General features: G+C 34.4%; 1 protein-coding gene and 1 pseudogene across 2 annotated transcripts; both read right to left on the reverse strand.

Annotated features, from left to right (window-relative positions):
- Window positions 1-300: 300 nt before the first annotated feature.
- On the reverse strand, window positions 301-9,445 carry LOC114762637 (protein ENHANCED DISEASE RESISTANCE 2-like; annotated as a pseudogene).
- A 7,910-nt stretch (window positions 9,446-17,355) lies between these two features.
- LOC114762640 (UDP-xylose transporter 1-like) lies at window positions 17,356-19,964 on the reverse strand. 2 transcript variants are annotated; one of them, XM_028952167.1, is made up of 8 exons: window positions 19,888-19,964; window positions 19,514-19,638; window positions 18,956-19,140; window positions 18,785-18,852; window positions 18,557-18,689; window positions 18,144-18,305; window positions 17,786-18,058; window positions 17,356-17,690 (listed from the first exon to the last, which is right to left on the reverse strand). In XM_028952167.1, the coding sequence occupies exons 2-8, from the start codon at window positions 19,623-19,625 to the stop codon at window positions 17,601-17,603; spliced, it is 1,023 nt and encodes a 340-aa protein (XP_028808000.1). In that variant the 5' UTR covers window positions 19,626-19,638; window positions 19,888-19,964; the 3' UTR covers window positions 17,356-17,600. The 2 variants fall into 2 exon arrangements, with proteins under 2 accessions (XP_028808000.1, XP_028807999.1); XM_028952166.1 differs by having other exon boundaries at window positions 19,514-19,641; window positions 19,888-19,952.
- Between the last annotated feature and the right edge of the window lie 664 nt (window positions 19,965-20,628).

A 20,628-nucleotide genomic window follows, 5' to 3' on the forward strand; every position in this document is an offset into this window, starting at 1 on the left:
TTTTTCCCTATTAAAATTACAACGAACAAAGATAACAGCCACTAAGAGTTCGAATTAAATGGGTTCAAAAAATTGATTGAGTTCGTTAAGCTTGAGAAACATTGTGGAATGTATAAATTTTTATGGAACAATTGGAATCTAGTGTTTAAAATGTATATTTTAATTTGTTGGGTTTAAGATAAATTATTTTTAAAACAAAAAAAAAACCAAAGAAATCCAAGTATGTTTGAGACTATGAATTTGTCCTAATAATCTCTACTCTCAAAATACTAAGTGCAAGGAGAGTAAGAATATCGATGCTGAGACAAGAATAAAATCATCTATACCGCATTTGAAATATAAACTTCTACCAAACAAGTGTAGCGTATAGATATTACAAATAGCATTCCCCCATCTTACCAAAGCTTTGGCAATACAGCCCGCCGCAAGACTCAATCCGATTGAATGAAATAATGGCTTCTAGTAATTTATCATCAGAGAAAATAATCTATTTTTTCCCCCTTAAAAAATTTTTTAATTTCAATTATGAAATTATATACATATTGCGATCCAAAAAAAAAAATTCATGGCTTCAAGCTGACGGATTTGGAGGCATCAAGATGGTTAAGACGACAGGTTCCAAGAAGATACTCAGGGAGCTCCTCGCGCGTGTTTCCCTGAGCAAAATATACAGGCCGTTACGGCATGATCATGACATAGCAAAAGAAAGACAATCCAGAAGACAGCAACATTATAATTACAGAAGCACAGATTTGACCAAATTTTTCTACCCCCACGAAATTCGCAAGAGATTAGTCAGACCTCAGAACATCGGTGAATTTACAGTGATGGTGTTACCTGTACTAAAAATGCCATCTCAATAACCAGATTGTTGAGGTAGCCCAGTACAAGACTCACAACGCCTCTCGCAACAGTTGATGACCCAATATCAACTCCAAGCTGAAATTGTTGGCATGAATTTAAAACATAGAATGTGAGATGATTCGAGGTTATATGTCTAGTGCATAACCCCTTGGGCTGTGTAATGTTCTATGCGTACCGCATCAAGACAGGGAAAACATTCGCAAATTCTAGCTCTAAATAATGAATATCTTCATTTAATGATGAACTAATCATTTTGAGTATTTATTAACGCATAATTACCTCCAAGTAGTTCTTTCCCCGGAAATAATTGATTTCCAGAGCTTGACCAATAAGGCATGCCTTCTTCCCCACACTCTGCTTTACTATCCATGAACCCTGAAAGCAGGATCGTCATGACTCATTCCATGGGAAAGACAGATGAAAAAAGAATGTGAAGTTTTCCTCTTAAACAAAGGATGCTGCAATAAAATCTCTTTAAACGATTTCTTATGTCACAGTATAGGACCACTGCGAAAAAGAAATCTAACGAAGAGCAACACCACAAATTGAGTAACTGGATAGAACTAAGCCAAAAATGGAGTCTAGGAAGAAAATAAAGCACATTCCCATTGAACTAATTTTTTTTTTTTTTTTTTTTAAACAAAACCTAGGGGCATGATAGAGGCCCCAGAGAATTCCAACATGATTTGAGATTTAAGTTACGCAGATTCATGCAATTGTAAAGCTTGATGCATCATTAACTGTTTTTGTTTACATTGCAATATGATGGAAAGAAGAGAATGTATATCTTCAAGCTTCTATATATACAAGAGCTATTTGACTGCAAACGAGTAGATTGTACCAGTATGACATTTGCTAACCTTGGAGATGTATGGTATAAGTTTAAATCTTGAATTCCTAAAAGCGTCATCACCCTTGACAAAACTCTCTAGCAAAGGAGAATCTTCAATAGGGGCACTCATCATGTAGTATAGTGCAAGGTTATATGTCGTAGAACCTGGAACCTGGTCAAAAGAAACAGCCCAATTAGTGTTATAGCAGCAAAAATATATTAAGAAATATATATATGTATATATAAATCGTAACTAACCTGAATATTTACAATGAAGAAGAATTCAGGTCTACCCTGTGTAGCATATTTCTGCAAGTAAAAGCTTGATCAAGTTGGTCTTCTTTTAATGTAAACCACAAGCTGCTAATGTAGAGCTCAACATTATCAACATCAAGAACCAGAAAATAGAGTTGGTAATATGGGTTGAACCCGCAGGTCCAACCCGTCAACCCGCCAAAAATAGCAGGTTAGGTTTGGCCAAAAGCCAACCCACCAGTAAACGAACTTTTTTAACCCGTACCACCTGGCCTATAACCCATCACAGGTTAGCCCGCGGGTGCATTTATTATTTTTTATTTTTAAAATTTTTTAATTATTATTATGTTATTATATACTCCTCCGGTCATTAATATAAGACCCATTTAACTAATTTGATTAGATTAAGAAAGTTAGGTAAGTTAGTTAATTATAAGAAAAATGACACATTTTTCCTAAAAAACCATAATCATCTTTCTTAATACCTCATCTCCTTCTTCTACTTGATTATGGTTGAGAGAGTATCCATAGGGGTAATTTAGAGAAAATTGATAAATATAAGAAATGGGTCTTATATTTAGGACCAAAACCAATTGAAGAATTGGGTCCTATATTAAGGACCGGAGGAGTATTATATTCTATCTAAAAAATTTTAAAAAATACTTATATAATTTATTTGGTGCTTTCAATCAAATATTTTCAAGAAAAAACAAAAATTTTATTATTATTTTTGGATATTGTATAAGAAAAAAAAAATAAAATAAAAAATAAATAAGTGTTAGCGGGTTGGCAGGCTAACCCACCAACCCGCCTTCAAACAAGCCTTTTTAGCCTGACCCACTACGGGCTCAACTTGCCACAAGTCAACCCGTACCCCACAGGTTGGCCTATATTGCCAGCCCTACCAGAAAAACAAGGTGAAAGTCAACCTGCACAATGCTCCCAGGACGACCACCAAGATCATCTTCCCTTTTGTCAGATCTAAGCCAATCTGCACCAACCATTTGCATCAAGGTTCCCTTTGCTTTAACCTATTCATTAGCACCACCAAGAGGTAAGTACAACACAAAGCTATGGTCCTTCAAAGAGTCATTTCACCTCTAGTTTGAAAGAACGCAGAAGTTTGAGAATAGGAATGATGTCAACAACAGAACCAAGAATGGTCATTATCTTTAATTAAAGCATCTGAACTGTGTAGATATATAAGATAGACAAAATCTGGCACTTGACTGCCCTACGAGAGTCAAGTAACAATATGGATAACAGTAAAACAAAATGCGCAAGGGGACAACTTGGCCACAACAGCAATGCACCGAGTGCTTTTCCGCCTAATATTTTAATTAGCAATGCATCGTTGCCACATGTACCTTCAGACGGTCTTCCAGATAATTTTTTCCACGAATCAAGAAAGTAGAAGGATCTGCTTCCATCCAACTGGAAAGTACAGTACATGTAGGATCTTTTGGAAGTGTGGAACCATAGGAGCAAGGGACACTTTCTTCCCTGATCATCTCTTGCAAGTCCACATAGCCCCTCTTTTGAACTGCAATACATTACCTCTTGGCATTGTTAATCATTGAAGAAAACCATATATAATGGTGATATGCAATCAAAAGTAATACTAGTCACCTGCGAGGTCATGCAATCTTTTCACAAAACTAGCAGCAGTTGATAATTTGGGATGACGACTTTCCTGAGATTCTCAGATTCACAAGAACAAACGGAGACATATCAAGCAAATTGCGAAATTAACATCACTCTGAACAAAATGACATGATCCCAAAGAATATCAAGGAGGAATAGGGTGAGGACGGAGGGGAATCCAACAAAATAAAACTGTTGAGTGAATTGCATGCATTATGAGACACGCAATTAAAATATGATCAGTTGTGCAGCAACAGTTTGAATCTCACCATGCTGAGCATCTTTGCAATAAACACCCAGTGAGTCTCAACAAGATAAAAAGCTAAAATGCAAGACTAAACAAAAATGCGTAAAATCACATATAAGCCATCTAAGAACAGATAAAAAACTGAGATAATAAGATGAAGAGAATTGGGGAGAAACAAACAATTACACAACTGCAGTTAAATTGAAAGACCGGCTATTGTAATTACTTTTCAGAAAACGACCAAATAAGACGTGCTATTGCAAGGAAGTCACCACATTTCTCTCTGCCTAAGACAACGTGGTGAATGAAAAGGCCCTCCTGTATCAGCCCTAGAGATTGAGATTTAAAAATATTTTAAGAAATTCACATGGTTTTAGGCATGGAAATAAGAAAGAAAGAAGCTCGGAACAAATATTAATAAGATGCAACAATGATGCATGTTGGGAGTATCTGAAGAATTCATTTTCTAGTTTTTAATAGTCATACAGATTAGTGGGCAACTCGAAACAAATAGTTGGGTGGCTTAAGTCTTGTTTTCAAAAAAATAAAAAATTAGAACTATCAAATCTCTGACTATTATACAAGTTCATGGTTTAGAATAAAAATAAGAACTAACAATTAGTGTCATTTGACAGTCCATTGATGCCAATGTTTTACTTTCAGTAAAGCCAAGCAATATTTTCTAAATGATCCTGCAGATATTCCAGATCGATAACAATTAATGGCATTTGACAGCCCATTTTATAGCATTGATTAACCATTACCAAATGCATATTGACGGAAATATGATGATAAATATCAGGATTAAATATGAATCACATCAGGGACATGATTTCATCATTTTTTCAATGTTCAGTAGAACAAAATTATTTCTAAATAGCTTTTTACCTGGAGCTTCTTGTGATTACAATCTGGTGTCCATCCATTTTCTGAATCATCACAATCCGATGGTTCTGGAACGTCAAAAAATTCATCATCTGCGTCATTTAGACTAACAAGGCTTGCATGCTCTGATTGTGTTTGATCCACTTCCCCATCCGTGTCAGCATAAGTTTTCTCACTTTCTGTCTGTGTTTGGATATTGAAGTTGTTGTCCCCTTCCTTCAGAGGGAGCCTGACTCTTCTTGTCAACTCTCCAGATGAACAATCAGAGGAAGAACAATTTCCTTTTCTCGCTCTATATAACTCCCTCAGAGCTGCAAATGCAAGAGGAATAAACAATTAAAACACAATCTTAATCCTCCAAATTTGGATATGGGGTATCCAGTTATATATAATGAACAAAAGTAACGTGTAAGAAAAATTTATAGACAAGAAACAACCAGCAACTCTCCCAAGCATTTGAATAGTTATGGAACGGGCTGCCGAAGTTTTTAGATAAGACTTCCAGAATTTCCAATCAATAGCAAGCATATGCTTTACAACAGATTGCTTTCCTTTGTTCACTGGTGATATAACATAACCTCCACCTGAAATAGAATATGCAGGTTGTCATTCCCAACTGCTTTAATTCAACATAATTCACATAGGACATCTCGAGAAACTCCAAAGACACCAAAGATTTAAAAGGACAAATTCAGACATCCTCAAGTTTACATAATTGGATAAGATGGTGACAATGGTGATTATCATTGAAAACCATTTAAAACTGAGCACAATACAAGAAAATAATATGGCACAGAAATATTAACAAATTTTATTGTTCAAGCATACATTACTTTTAAGGCAGGCACGGACATAGCCTCTCTGAGGGGGACACTTCTTGTGAAACACAGAATGGTATAGGATAACTGTGACAAGGAAAACCAAAAATAAATGAATAAATTACTTGCATTCAAATAGCATATGTTCTCAAACTTTACATATATATTCAATCAAATTTTTCCACAAATAAAAACTACCATAAGTTCCATCATCTTCTCTCCTCCAATAACGTCGCAACAATAGATCTCTCCGTTTCATTCCCCTATGAAGCATGATACAACAAGAATAAAACTTCTACTAAGAAAAGACAAGGTTATGGCCTCAAATCAAGTATGGGCACATATAATGAAAGCTTGGGTGTTACCAAGGCAACCAATCACTATATAGCTGCTTGTGAATAATGTCAGTGTGACCATCCAAGTGCTCAACCACACTCCCCTTGAAGAAACAGAAATCCCATCTGCAGTTAAATATATAATGGTAATAGTGACGACCTTAATAATATGGCTAAGCAAAACAAGCCTGACAACCAACGTTCAAAAGATAGTGTGCACTGCAGTTTTGCGTTCACAGTCACCAATCAACATGAGCATAATACTCAGTACTGACTCTTTCACAACGAAACAAAACTATGTCTAATTGTTTGTATTTATTATTTGGGCTTGCCTGAATTCTCACATGTAATAATATATAATGGTAGTAATGACGACCTCAATAATATGGCTATGCAAAACAAGCCTGACAACCAAGGTTCAAAAGATTGTTTGGACTTCAGTTTTGCCTTCACAGTCGCTGATCAACATGATCATACTACTCAGTACTGACTCTTTCACAACGTAACAAAACTATGTCTAATTGTTTGCATTTATTATTTGCGCTTGATTGAATTCTCACATGTAATCATATATAGCCACACTAGTTTCATAAGCAAGGCCCTTTATTTTGTATTTGGCTATGGGCATAATGATCGACAAGAAAGCACATTCGACCTCCTTTCATTGTCATCTTTGGAATTCCAACAAATATGACCTCCATAAAGTAAAATTGTGCAAAAGTGAGATGTTGAGGATACATGAAATAACTGCTGCTTCACGCTTAAAAATTTGAGTTCAAAAGTGATAACAAGAAAAATACGGACATTACCCTAAGATCGCATGTCTGCATACCAACTCAAAGTTGCTTTCAAATTACAAAGCATCCCATCAATATAACATTATATCTCCTTGTTAAAGACGATGGGAGAATTAAGGGTTGAATGGAAAGGAAGAATAAAAATTTCCACTGCAAGATTATCACATGCGCTTAATGGACTTACTCTGATCTTGAAGGACCAAGTGACATAAGTGTTCGGAAAATGGCTTCAGAAGTCCCATCAACCACACCAACGGCCATTATTGCAGGGTGATCATCCCACTTCTGGAGATAAGACCATATTCAATAACTCGAATTTTTTTATAAAGCAATAAGTGAACAGAAAATTTGCCAACCTTCCCATGTGAATCTCTATCTTTTGCTTCCTTAAATAGTCGCAAACCTGCATAACACCCGTGAATATGTATGCATAATTTTAACTGCCTCAATCCGCAAAAGCTGAATTATAACTTTTACCGTTTTGGCAACCAAAGATTATCCAGGGTGAAGGAGCAACAACATCAGATGTCATGGGATCCAAATTTGTAGAAGAAAAAAGAGTCCAGTCTAAAGAATTGGAGCGGCTTTTCCTGCTAGAACCACCTAATCTGTAAACATAGAAACACCAGTAGTATTAAGGGTTATGCAATAAAAATATCAAGATGACGTCACAAGCGAATAATAATTCAAAGTTGTCATTTCAGACGTCTTGAAATTTTCCATTCAGGACGTGTTTTGCACATTGCATGTAAAATTCAGTTGCTTTACCTAAATGACTGCCATCTCCTCTTAGAGCAAGCTACAGGAATATCACCAAGATCAGGAGCACGCTGCACACATTCATAGCAAAAGTTTCTATTTTTAACAAAGAAGATTCATTTTGGACTTGAAAGCTTGTGAAATCTTGTACCTTTAACGATGCTTCCTGAAAGGATTGAATCCATCTTGCTGCTTCTTCAGGGCGGCTTGCTCCTAACTATAACATGCACATTATAAGATTTAGCTTTAAAATTTCAAATAAAAAATTTTTAGCCTAATAGTGATCTCACCTTTAATTGGTCACTGTGATTTGAGGTGTTGTAAAGAGTAAATATGAAGAATACCTGCAATTGTGCAAAGAATTACTATTAAGCATATGTCAATAGTGCGTATTGATTTGAACAGAAAGTGGAGACAAATATCATCATTAAACCACAAAGAAATAATGCTTATACTTTTCTGTTAATGCTTTCCCTCCATTGTCTGTGACTCGTATGCAAGAATCTACAACAGCACTTCTAAGAGGATCCTGACAAACAGTTTTAAGAAGAAAAAAAGGTTTCACTTCCTCAAACTTATCAAGTAGAACAAAAACTTAATTATAACACCTCATATAAAAGGTCGATATCAAATTTAGTAGTCTGCACCTTCATTTTCAAACATGGATAATGAAGTATTGGTACTAAAGTCAAATTTTTCAGTTTATATTAAGATAACGATGAGGATTGAGAAATACATGAAAAGTAGCTGGTTGATGTCATGACGAGAAAATATCATGTAATTACTCTCTGGAATCAAACTCCTGTGCAAACAGAGCAAGCATAACTCTCTCACCAAAAAAGCAAAAAATGAGTAAGCCTGACTCAACTTCTGCAAGATTTTTGTTTGCCTTACTCGGCCATTGTCAGACATCGTCTTAGGGGATAGATTGATATGAGGGCTCCCAAAGTAGGCTCAAAACTTCAGAATTTGACATGCGATTATCTTAGTCTTATCATCTAGGGTTATTGTAGACAGATGCATGTACAGGCATGAGTGTACAGCATTGGCACCCAAGGTGTTTTGGGGACATAAGAACCTTATATATAAAACAAGAATAACATGTCCCTCTGATTTTTGTTTTGTCACAGAGACAGGTTTTATGAACCGATTACATCGTTTCCCTCTGAAATGAATGACAGTCTTACCAAAAATGAAAATCTCAAAAGCCAATTCAATATATCTTGCATGCAGTTCTGAATAAACCAAAACAAAATGATCCAATCACTCAGCCATGCGCGCGCGCGCGCGCATGCGTGTTCTCTTCTAGTCAGCCAGTCAACTTATAATAATTAGTGTCCAACAAGAAGCAGCAGCCCCCGGTCGAACAATCTAATGCTAGTGGAAAGAAAAAATTATAACATTTGCTAACAAAGCCGCGAAAACTAAATGATATTATGTTTAGAAAATTGGTTCAGCTTCATTAGCGTTTCAGCAAGAATCGAAACTCCCGGAGTCCGAGCAATGGGCAGGATCAAAGAAGAAAGCAAGGATATATCGAAGAGGAGGATGAACCTCATTGCTTGAACTGGGAACAGATTTGAAACTCTTAAGAAGGTGGCCGTCGAGGACGAAGTAGCGTTTTCGCGAGAACTGCAATCCAAAGCGGTTAGAGCGTATACGATACAACCAACCCTCCATTCTTCCATCATTTTGGGGAGTACTCATTCTTAGAAACCCTCACGCTCAGAAGACCCGCTTCTGATATCTCTTTCCAGAAATTCTCAGTCAAGATTCAAGCAGAACTAGATTGCGATCTTCCTTCCCGGGTTTTTCAGTATTCAGAAGTGAAGACAATCATTAATATAAACTGGGTGATGAAGGAGATATCGATCCTCTGATCCCAGCCAAGGGATTCAGAGAATCGGTCGGGCGTATTGCAGAAGGAGTAGTGGCACCTCTTTGGAATTGCAGGTGAAATGTGAAAATCTCTCCCTCCGAAATTTTGCTGTGGCGCGTGGAAAGCCTTGAGGTTGAGGCGCAGCTCAATTGATTCGCATATGAGACAAAGATCGCCCGTCAAGTAATCACGCGACGAAATGACATTATTATCCTTCCCTTCTTGCATCGTATGTCGCCACTTGCCCCCTTACCATCCCCTTGTTCATTTATTTATTTATAATAATAATAATCTTTCAATCTAGATTTAGGTTAGGGCCAAAAAACAATTTTAGATTTAGATTTTATTTTATATGCTCTATTTTTATTAACATCAGCATAATAAGCAAAAAGATAACACTTAATACTTTTCCGATCATAAATATAAAATTTATTTTATAATACAAATTACATTATAAAATAAGTTATATATTTAAAACCGGAAGAATACTTGAAAAATTGTTTTGTTTTTGGTTTTTTTTTTCTTGTTTTTGGGTTGATACGGCAAAGGCATCGTGATTGCTGTATTGTTTGTTATTATGTGCGAAGCTTCGTAACGTGAGACACAATTATCCTCTCAAATTTTACAATAAAATTTAATTAATAATTATCCACAGGTCCGCTTTTTTCATGATGGGCACGAATTAAGAATTATTGACCGAAATAAAAGAATATGCCCTTTTAAAAATTATAATTCAATTGTATTAGATTTATGCAGTTATCTTGAGAGAGAAGCTCGTGTCATAAAAGAAAAAGTTATTATTCCACCGAAGGGTATTGGGAGGAAAACGCACGGAACAGAAAGAAAATATTAGTAAAATTAAACATCAAATGATTGGGAATTAGGGGTGCAAGGCAAAGCAGCTTGTTGCCTAATCCACTCAAGTTTAAATATTAATAATAACAGTCAAGTTAGTCTCGATGAATGTATTTTTTTAATCAAAAGAATCATTTTACGCGTTCTAAAAGATAATGGTTTGGGTTAACCAACGACTTGAGAGCAAATATATCTTAACTGATTTAGCCAGTACAATGTATTCTTCGAATAGAAAATAAATATATATTTAATTAATTGAAAGTGTCTTCTCGTACACTGCTAAGAGCCAAGTAACAAGAGTAATATAGAACACTATACAAAGGATTAAGAAAATCGACTTTAAAATATTCTGAATTCGAGATATTACAAACAGGTCTCAAAGATATTTGAAGGTAATTTGATATACGTGTAGAATAACATGTTCATCTGTTAATTAAGGTCGGCTGACCCGTTTTTGACTAGTTTAAAAGTCTATTAAATTATCGTCCTTAATGGTGGTCCGACTTCCTCTTGTTAAAGTAATATTAACATTTTATTTAAAAATTAATACTTCTTTGATTCTTAATGTATGACTTAATTATAAAGTGAGTATTGTTCTTAAAATGTAAGACATATTTCTTATATACTACCTCCGGTCCTAATTATAAGACCCAATTGATTTATTTGAAGAGATTAAGGAAGTAAGTTAAGTTAGTTATTTGTAATAAATAAGTGTTGTCATTCCTAAAATATCCTTGTTAATTAAGTGTATTGACTAGAACTATCATTATTAGAAGGACTATCTTGGAAAAAAATACATAAATATGAGAGAGAAAATGGATTGAGGTCTTATAATTATGATCAAACAAAAAGTCAAACGGGGTCTTATATTAAGGACCGGAGATAGTATTTATCAATTTTTTTTAAATCACCCATATTTTATCAACCATAATCAAGTAGAAGAGGAATCAAAAAAGAATATTAAAAAATATTATTAGGATATTTAAAAAAATATGCATATTTATTATAATTAACTAACTTACCATCCTTACTATAGAATATAATTAACTAATTTGAGTAAGTTAAAAATGTTAGTTAAATAAGTTAACATGATATTTATTTTTCTAAAACATTATATCATCTTCCTTAATTCCTTTCCTCCCTCTTTTACTTAATTATTGTTAAAAGAATATGAATAAGGTTAATTTTTTAAAAAATTAATAAATATGTGATCACTTCTCAAATTAAGTCTTAATAATTAAGGAATGAAAAGTATCACTTTTTGTGTTTTTGTGCATGCATATCAAATTTTACGTGGGCATACAGGAGTTATCCTCCTATTTTTACAAGTTGTTTTTTCGTTCTTTAATGATTTATAGGTCACTCTGAATTTTGCCAATCATGTTATGCAATTCACAACTAGCTACCAGTATTTTACGAATCAAATTGAGAAATTAACAATTAATTTTGTGTATTTCTTGCACAAATTTTTTTTAAAAAAAAATCCTACGTCTAATGTCAAAATGGCAAAAAACAAGATGCGAAATGCTATAGAGTAACTAACAAAACAGGGAATAAAAGTAAGACAGATATGCAAACTTGACAAGTCATTCCATACCTTTGTCAATCTTGGCGGAACTAACACTTATCTGAATTTTTTAAGCATCTAATCAGGAGTTATGTATTCAGCTCAAAAAAAAAAAATCAGGAGTTATGTATGAAAAAATTCTTAATCAGTCTTAGAACTTCTTGAAAAAATCCATACTATGAAAAGTTTAGTTACTGTTACTTACAGCAAATACTTATGTCAACCAGCTGTCTGGCGTGCCTCGGGGTCACAAATCAGAATAATGCTTCTTATTTTACAGCTAACATTTAAAGCAAAGCCCGCCCCTTCTCTTCCACGCCTCTCACTTGATTCCTCTGTGCATTCTTCGCTTTCACCGCCGTTTTAAATATATTATTATATATTAGTCATTACGCACAATATTTAAAATATCATAAACATGTTTCTCCAAAACAGACACAAACACACACTAATTAATCACTCATCTCAATTTTAAGAACAACCTTATTAAAGTGCTCTTATTTATCATAATGTTTTTAAAATAACCACCGCTTATTCACTGAAAGATGTATCAGTCGTAGAAAAAAAAATAATGAATGCTTTTTTGAAACCTGAGGCGAAAATTATTTTTGCAATATAAATAAAACTCTAAAATAACAATCGTTATTGCTTGAAGATAATTTTATTTGAAAACGAATGGCATACAAATTTATCTTCTGCATCTGTATTTTTTTTCAAACACGAAAGTGAGTTGAGTCTAACAACTCACAATGGCTAGAACACGCTTTTCAAACTCAAATGATATTATAAAGGTATTTATAAATCATTCTAATAAGATCATTATATTAAGAGTAGTATAAAAGTATTTATAAATCATCTTAATAAGGTCATTATATTAAAAGTGATATTCAAACTCACGACTTTATTAATTATAAGTCGACTTTTTATCAATTAGATTAATTTTTTTAAAAAAAACATTTTCAAAACACCGTACATATATATTTTTCTTTTTAATTTGGTAGATGATTTTGAAATGGCACACCTACCACCAAATGAAGATTGGGTGCGTTCTGCGTACGACCACATGATGATTTCTGAAAATTACAAAAAGCATGCTTGCATGAAATTGAAGGACCACTTCTTCTTCTCCACACATCCTGATAATTAATACGTGTCGCTCAAGGCAATTAATCATGACCGTCCATATATATTACCACCGTGTAAACTGGTTTTTTAATTCCCCCCAGTGGATCAACCGTGACACCAAGATGTCAATTAATGTCGTCTGTGATTACTCTTAAAGTTGGCAAAAAAAAGTAATTACTCTTAAATGGATTAGTTAACTGGTGACCAAAAAATTTTCCTTATTAATTTAACCTGCATAGCCTTCTTCTGGAGGAAAAATATCTAGGGCAGGGCTAAGCTGAGAGTCTGTGCACGTGATTTTATTTTAATAATTAATAATTAATGAGTACGTATATTAGGATTTATTAGGTTTGAAGAAAGTCATATAAATACAATAATAAGGAGGGAACGTGGCCAACTGGGAAGTTGTGGACGGGAACCCATCCCTGAACGACTGTGTTGAACTAGTCCGTGGCCGGCGAGTTCACCATGCAGACTTGTCGTTTTCGATCTTCTTCTTTGGCATGGAAAATCATATCACTGACTGAATTACATATTCCGATTTTAAATACAAGGCTTATTTTATAGTATAAATTACGTAATAAAACGAGTCTTATATTTAAAATCGGAGGAGTACTGTACAACTACTGTCTATGGACAATTATCCAACAGACAATAATATTTACATTAAATTGCTTTAATTCATTATATCAAGTTGTTAAATCATATATATAAATACTAGGGTGAAAGAAACTCTATCATATGGTATAATCTTTTTAACACATTATTCAGAGTTTTCCGCACACACCAGAGTTGAGATGAAACACATATACATCATTCTACAATATATAAACATAGAGCCAAAACTTCTCTACCGAAAAAATACAACTCAATATTCATAATCAAGGATTTAATTTATAAAACAAAACTGAGTTAGGACTTGTTTGTTTCTATTTCTTGTTTTCTTGTTCTAAAAACGATTTTTAAAAATAAAAAACAAAAAAATATGTTTAGATAATTAATTTAAAAAATCATATTTGGTAAGCGGTGGCCATCATCAGAGATGATATGTGGTGGGCAATAGGCAAGAAGAAAAGAAGATTTTTTTTCAATTTTTAAAAACAAAAACCAGAAAACATCTTCAAATTGGGAAAACTGGGGATAAATGCTTCATGGAGAAATTAATTGGCAAATGGGACTTAAGGAATTTGTGCAAGTGAACTTCCATTGTGTGCAAGTGATTTTCCGTTTTTATGTAATTGATCTTCCTTGTGCGTGCAACTGGTCTTTCGTGATATGCAACTGATCTTCCTTATGTGTAACTGATCTTTCTAGATCCCGTTTGCCAATTAATTTTTCAATGGAGTATCTATCCCCAATTTTTCCTAAAAATTGTTTTTGGCTTTTTAGCTTTTAAAAACGCATTACTGTTTTTTATTTTTTTAAAACAACCCACTAAAAATAAATTACCAAATAATTTAAAATTTTTTTCCCAAAATAAGAATCCAAACCAGCCCTTAATTTTTCTAAATAAATTTTCACTCAATAAATTTTTGAAATAAACATAAAAAAAATTTCGGGGGGTTTCCAATTAGAATGTGACAGAGAAAGGGTTGGGTGGCTGTAAAAAAAGAGGATATGCCTTTCGCATTTTCACAAGAAGACTGAAAAATATGTAAGTCAACAAAAACCTTCTGATTTTTAACTTGAGGTCCAAAATGTTCAATACATTAATCCGTGATTTCGTCACATCCCCATCTATACACACATTCATATCTTACATATAATTATCTCTTTGTTCAACTTCTTTTATTTGGTAGGTCACCTTCAAACAACCCCAACACATTTTCCTTCACCAATAACACTGATTTTCCCGGATTCTGCTGATTATTTTCTCAACCACTTTCTTTTTTTCTTTTTTTGGCCCTCTTCAAGTACAGCTGAAGACATTTGATTAGTGTATATGGAATTACGGAGAAGCGAACAAGACAATAATTTAAACAATTACGTACTTCTGAAGAAACTTAAGGCCTCTGATTATTCAATTGTTTATCTGTCGGTTTCTAACTAGTTGTATGAAACGCATGTGAAATTATATACTACGAGAGTGTTTAGATAAGAACCAAATTACAATTTTAAAAGTGATTTTATGATATACAAAATAAATATATAGATAGATTTGTCTCAATTTACAAAAAAATACTTTTAAAAAGTATTTTTAGATATATCCAACCACCTCCTAAATGGCTAACACGTAGGATGACTTTTCCGGAGCGCCTTATTTTTTGAACCTCACGTCATTGATGCTATAAAAATATATTAAACAAATATTTCTTTAAAGTATATTGGAAGGAAGAGACGAGGCAGCATAAAACGCTCAGAATAAATAATACTCAAGCAGGAAAATATCACCTCGTTCAACCAAACTTTTAGGAAAAATAATTAAAAAAATACAATGATAAATAAGTGATTTTGACAACTTTTGACATATTAAGGGCCTGTTTGGGTATCCCAAAACCGTGGTTTCAGAAGCATTTTTCCGCAAAACGAGATAATCTCCTCCACATATTTACTTCGTAATCCGTAAAAGCACTTCTGAAACCATGGTTTGGTTTCTATTCAAACACATCCTAAAATCATTATAAGAGCAGCTAGAACTATTATGACCTATTTGTGCCATCGAGGGTATGTGTGTAAGTGTTTTTTTTAATAAAAAAGTTGAGACTATATGAACAGTACTCCCTCCGTTTCTTATTATAAGAGACGAATAACCGAATTACGTTGATCAAAAAAGCAGTTAAAATTAGTTAAGAACAATCAATGTGTAAAAAATATAATTTTTTTTCCAAAAATGCCCTCATTAATAAGGAGAGAGAGTATGAGAGAGAACAATTAAATTATTGAAAGAAAGAGAAGTGGGAGGGAGAGAGAGTGTGAGTTGCAGACAATAAATATGGGTAAAATAGGAAATCAACACAAAAAAGTAGAGACAACTTTTAAGTGTCTCTTATATATAGGAACATGCTATAAGCATCAAATGTCTCTTATAATAAGGAACGGAGGGAGTAATTAGCACCTCAATATTATTGTTCTGTTTGTCTCTACTACACGCAACACGCTGCTTACAAATAAATATTAAACATGTAAATAATTATAATTAACGCCACCATCATTACATAATGCTATCTTCAATTCTTAATATAAAATCTAATTTGTAATAACTAGATCTTAATATAGGAGATGGTATTAAACATTGCATCCCTGGGCCCTAATAAACTCCTACCTTCATCGTTAGCCCAAAAAAAGAAAAACACCTCCCAGGTTCCTACCTTCATCAGTTGCCACCGCACTGCCATCAAGTGCAACCCAGAAAAAAAATAATAACAAAAAAAATTATTTGGGTTTCTTCATATCTTTTTTTTTTTTTCCTCTTTTTTGGGTAGACAGTGTCTTTATATCTCAATGCAAACCGATAATCTTTTTAGGTGTATTGCTAGAATTTTCCCTGGTGAATGATACAGACACGTTTACTTTTGCATAACAGAGAGAATGGTTCAATATATGAAAATGGTGACAAACAGAAGTTGACGCATCTACTTGTGTTATTTCCATCTCTTGCCCCCTTTTTCGTATTGTGTTTCGAATCTCAAAAGGCAGAACAGGATGAGCATGGACTGCTAAAAGCATGCCTCAAACCAAAAAGGCTTCATCACAATAATTGCTTTACAGACCATATAATACATATGTGTATATATATAGCAGCTTACTTTTTCCTTCAACAGTCAATATCAACCAGCTATCTGATGCTGCATGATTAATTCATATCATCTTACTGCAAAACAACGCCACATGCAATTTCAGGAATGGGTGGTGCCTTTTTTTGGGTTGGTTTCCCACTTTTGAAAGTCAATTCAGAAACATATCTGCAGCATCTGAAATGAAATTTGGGGCATCACGGAGATTGGGGTGGATTCATTCATGGAGCCTAACTTGGATTGGATCTCATTAACATGTCAGAACATGAGTTCAGTTCCTTAAATATATAGTCTTACTGTTAATTCATTGGTTCATGTGTACACACACACAAGTGAAAAGTAGAGAAATATACTACCTTCGATCCTAATTATAAGAGCTAGTTGATTAATTTGAAGAAATTAAAGAAAGAAGTTAAGTTAATTATTTGTAATAAATAAGTGTTGTATTTCCTAAAATATCCTTACTAATCAAGTAGGTTGGCTAAAACTATAATTATTAGAAGGACTATCTTGGAAAAAATTGAGTAAATATAAGAGACAAAATGGATTGGGGTCTTATATTTAGAACCAACAAAAAAATCAAACAACGTCTTATGTTAAGAATCCGAGGTAGTATAACCAAACATGCTAGAAACGAGTCTTGTCAATGGTCTATCTATTTCTTCCGACTTAAGTGGGTGTACCGTATGCCTCAAAATCCCCTACTATAGTGCAATGCTGAAACTTTGCCATTTGCAGGCCGGACAAAAAGTTGCATTCTTATAATGAAATGGAGCAGCGGGTATTTATGCATACCCTTTTCATTAATGCATAATGAATTCAATTTCGATAAAGCTATATTTTCTGCATCATAAAATGAGCGGAAAAAGAATAAGGCACTGACTTACTGTTACAACAACAAAAAAAATCAGAACAAAAATTGATTTACGCTAACTGAAGTGCCCTCAAGATTGAAAGAACCTTGGAATACAAGATAATCTTAAATCAAACCAGAGACTTTCCCCTTAAGCAAGAGAGTCCTTGCTCAATATCTTAGCCTCAAGACTTTCCTTGTCTTCATGTGTCAAAAGTGGTGAACTGTCCTTCTCTTTAACCTGTGAAGAATCAAGAATATGATCACAAACCAGTGAATGAGACTAATCCCAAACAGGAATAAGAAAAGAAAAGCTCAAGAAGACAAATTACTCACCTGAGAGGCCAAGGAGAGATCAACCTGCTGTTTCTTTTTGTTCTCCTGAGTGCAGAAATGAGAGTACAGGCCCATTCCCAAAATGGCAATCATTATTCCAATAATATTCCTCTCAGTGAAGGGGTCATGGAGCAATGTGTAGCCAAATGCAAGAACAAGACAAGTCTTAAGGTGGCCAAGTACTTGATAAGTTACAGGAGATGTCTTGCCAATCACTAGAAATGTGCTGAAGTTTACAGAAACGGCTATCAAGCAGGACAGAACAATGAATGCCTACAAAGTGCAAATATACTATCAATCATGTGCATTATGCATCAAATATAGTACGTAATTAAGGAGGTTCATTTATAGATAATACCAAGACTATTGGAGAATATTTGTGGGAAAAGACGTTTTGTTTGGTGAGGAACTGATCCACTAAAGGGCCTGAAACAAAAAGAACTGCTGCTTGAAATGGAGCAGAATGGTAGAGAAGTTGTGTTGAAGAGACATTAAGCTTTTTCTGTATAGTATTTGTCAGCTGAATCATGCACAAGGTTAAGAAAAAACAAGACCAAAAAATACTTTTCTGCAAGTAAATTGAAACCAAGCAGTCAGGCTTAACCACAATAGGAAGGATAAGCCCCGTCAAAACTAACTACATTGCTGCGTCAGTGGACATTGCCACCCAAACATGGATCGATATGATAAATTTTCATTGAATCCTTGCACAAACACTTGTATTGCGTGCGTGTGTGTGTGAGAATTTGTTGTAAGCGCTGTAAAGGATACAATTTGGCTGACACACGTGGTTATGATGGCTAAAAGGGAAAGAATGGTGCCAACAAAATTGAGCTGGAGATCTGTGACAGAGGCAATGCCAACTCCAATGAGTAAGAGGAAGAGAGAGAACTTTATTTTCTGGCTGCAACAAGCAATACAAAAGGGTTTGTCATTGAACAACATGAAAATTTCTGACTTTGAATTTCAGAGGCAAAATAAATTGAGGGTTTAATTTACCTGAACTGCTTCTTGAGGAAAACAGTTTCTAGCAACACAGTAAATGGTATAATTGCAAGTTTGGTCATCTACAAAAGGAACAATCCCAAATGGTAAAAATTAAAATTAAAGAACCTGTTTATGTGGGCGATGAAGGGAAATTTTATTTATAAGAAAAGAGAGTAAAGGAACCTGATAGAATCCAACGGAATTGAAACCGAGGCTCAAGTTGAGAAGGCCAATGGAAACGCCATTTAGGATTCCAAAAAGAGTGACCGTCTTCATGTCAATGGACTTGGCCTCAAAAAAATTGAGGCGTTGGGCAACATGAAGAGTGCAAAATGTAACCATCAGGTGCCAGCTAGTTAATGTTGTGGCTGCCCACAACCAAACAGGAAACAGCAAAGGTTAAGACCACCTACGAATACTCATGAATGTTAATGACCAGGCTTCAAGACACAATACCACAAAACATAACGTCTCACCAGTTTTGATACCCTGGTGTATGCATATGATTCTTTCTTGGTAACATGTTACGTGGTTGATGACTTGTTTTAAAAGAGGTTTCGTGCAATGCAAGAAAAGATAACGGATTGTTTGTCACGCGGGAACTGATTAGTAGATGCTTAGGACTTGAAGATTACAGTCAATAATGAAATCCGCGATTTTTGTGATGATGCAGATCAATATTACAAAGTGAAACAAACTCGTTGGTTTTAACTTTGAAGGACGGGATAAAATGAAGATTACCAAAAGGGAAGCCCAGATTGCTCATCAATGCTTTGTTGCAGATGACTATAGAGACAGAGGAGGCCACTGACAGAAACAGTGCACCCGCCACACCCAACTGGAAGCTCGACATTTCTCCTGTATCTCTGCTGAAAATTCATATATATATATATATATATCATGAAATATATTTATGAACATTTGGTACACTGATCATTTTTCAGGACTTAAAGCACAGATGAATCCAGTGCTAAAATCACCAAGATTTGTTTCGTGACAGACATTAAGTGACCAGCTTTAGAAATGAGACTGATGTGTATGGGAAGAGAAGGAAGCTAAGTTGATGAATACATTCATGATTGAGTGCAGGATATGAGACGGAGCTTTTCGCATACCTTTGGAACTGCAGGGGATTGACAGGTTAAACGGCAGCGAAGGAGAAGAAAGAGCAGAGTTGGGCTTCTGTAGGGGAAGGCAGCTTGGGGGAGCGCTTTATTTTCGTTGCGGTTTGGTTGGTGCCTAATGCTGTTTAGTTTGGCGGGAGTCTTGGGGTTTAAGTATAACTCAACCTCCCTCCACGCACACTTAACGGCCACTTGAAGCAATCCATAATACAGTCGGTCAAAACAATTCCCTCATTTGAAGTGAATCACCAAAAACTCACATTATTGTTTCCAATATGTGTGCCCGTGTCTTTTATCAATATTTTGTTAAATATCTGCGTAAAATAAAAATACCTTATGTAATGAATTTAGTAGAAAACCATAATCAAATGAACTGTAAAATAAGAATTAAAATACTCATGATTTTCGACAAAAACATATTCGAGGAGTTTTTGAAAGCTGCACCGTTAAATTCTTTCTTTTGAAGAGTAGTCAAGTATTAATGTATACTTATAAAGGTTAATTGATCAATTTAAAAGAAAAAAAAAACTTTTGTGGGTTTGTGCTTTTTGCACGAAAATGTGGTAAGTTTTACAATGGATGGCTTCTTATAGATGATCACATGCCCCAGAAACCGTGCTTATAATTAAATTTAAAATCTAATCACTCTATTAGGAAAGATAAGAAAGTAAAAGGGCACATTTTTTGAATTTTAAAATAGACCCAAGAAGGAAACGGCTGAATGGTATGAAT

Source organism: Neltuma alba, unplaced genomic scaffold (assembly GCF_004799145.2).
Source record: "Neltuma alba isolate B1F8T4 unplaced genomic scaffold, ASM479914v2 tig00011239_pilon, whole genome shotgun sequence".
NCBI lineage: Eukaryota > Viridiplantae > Streptophyta > Magnoliopsida > Fabales > Fabaceae > Neltuma > Neltuma alba.

Coding starts and splice junctions, on each gene's coding strand:
- LOC114762640 (XM_028952167.1), bottom strand. CDS start 19,625: ATGTCGAGCTTCCAGTTGGGTGTGGCGGGTGCACTGTTTCTGTCAGTG. Junction 18,853..18,955: donor ATTCCGTTGGATTCTATCAG/GTTCCTTTACTC, acceptor TTCCTTTTGTAG/ATGACCAAACTTGCAATTAT. Junction 18,306..18,556: donor CCACGTGTGTCAGCCAAATT/GTATCCTTTACA, acceptor TGCATGATTCAG/CTGACAAATACTATACAGAA.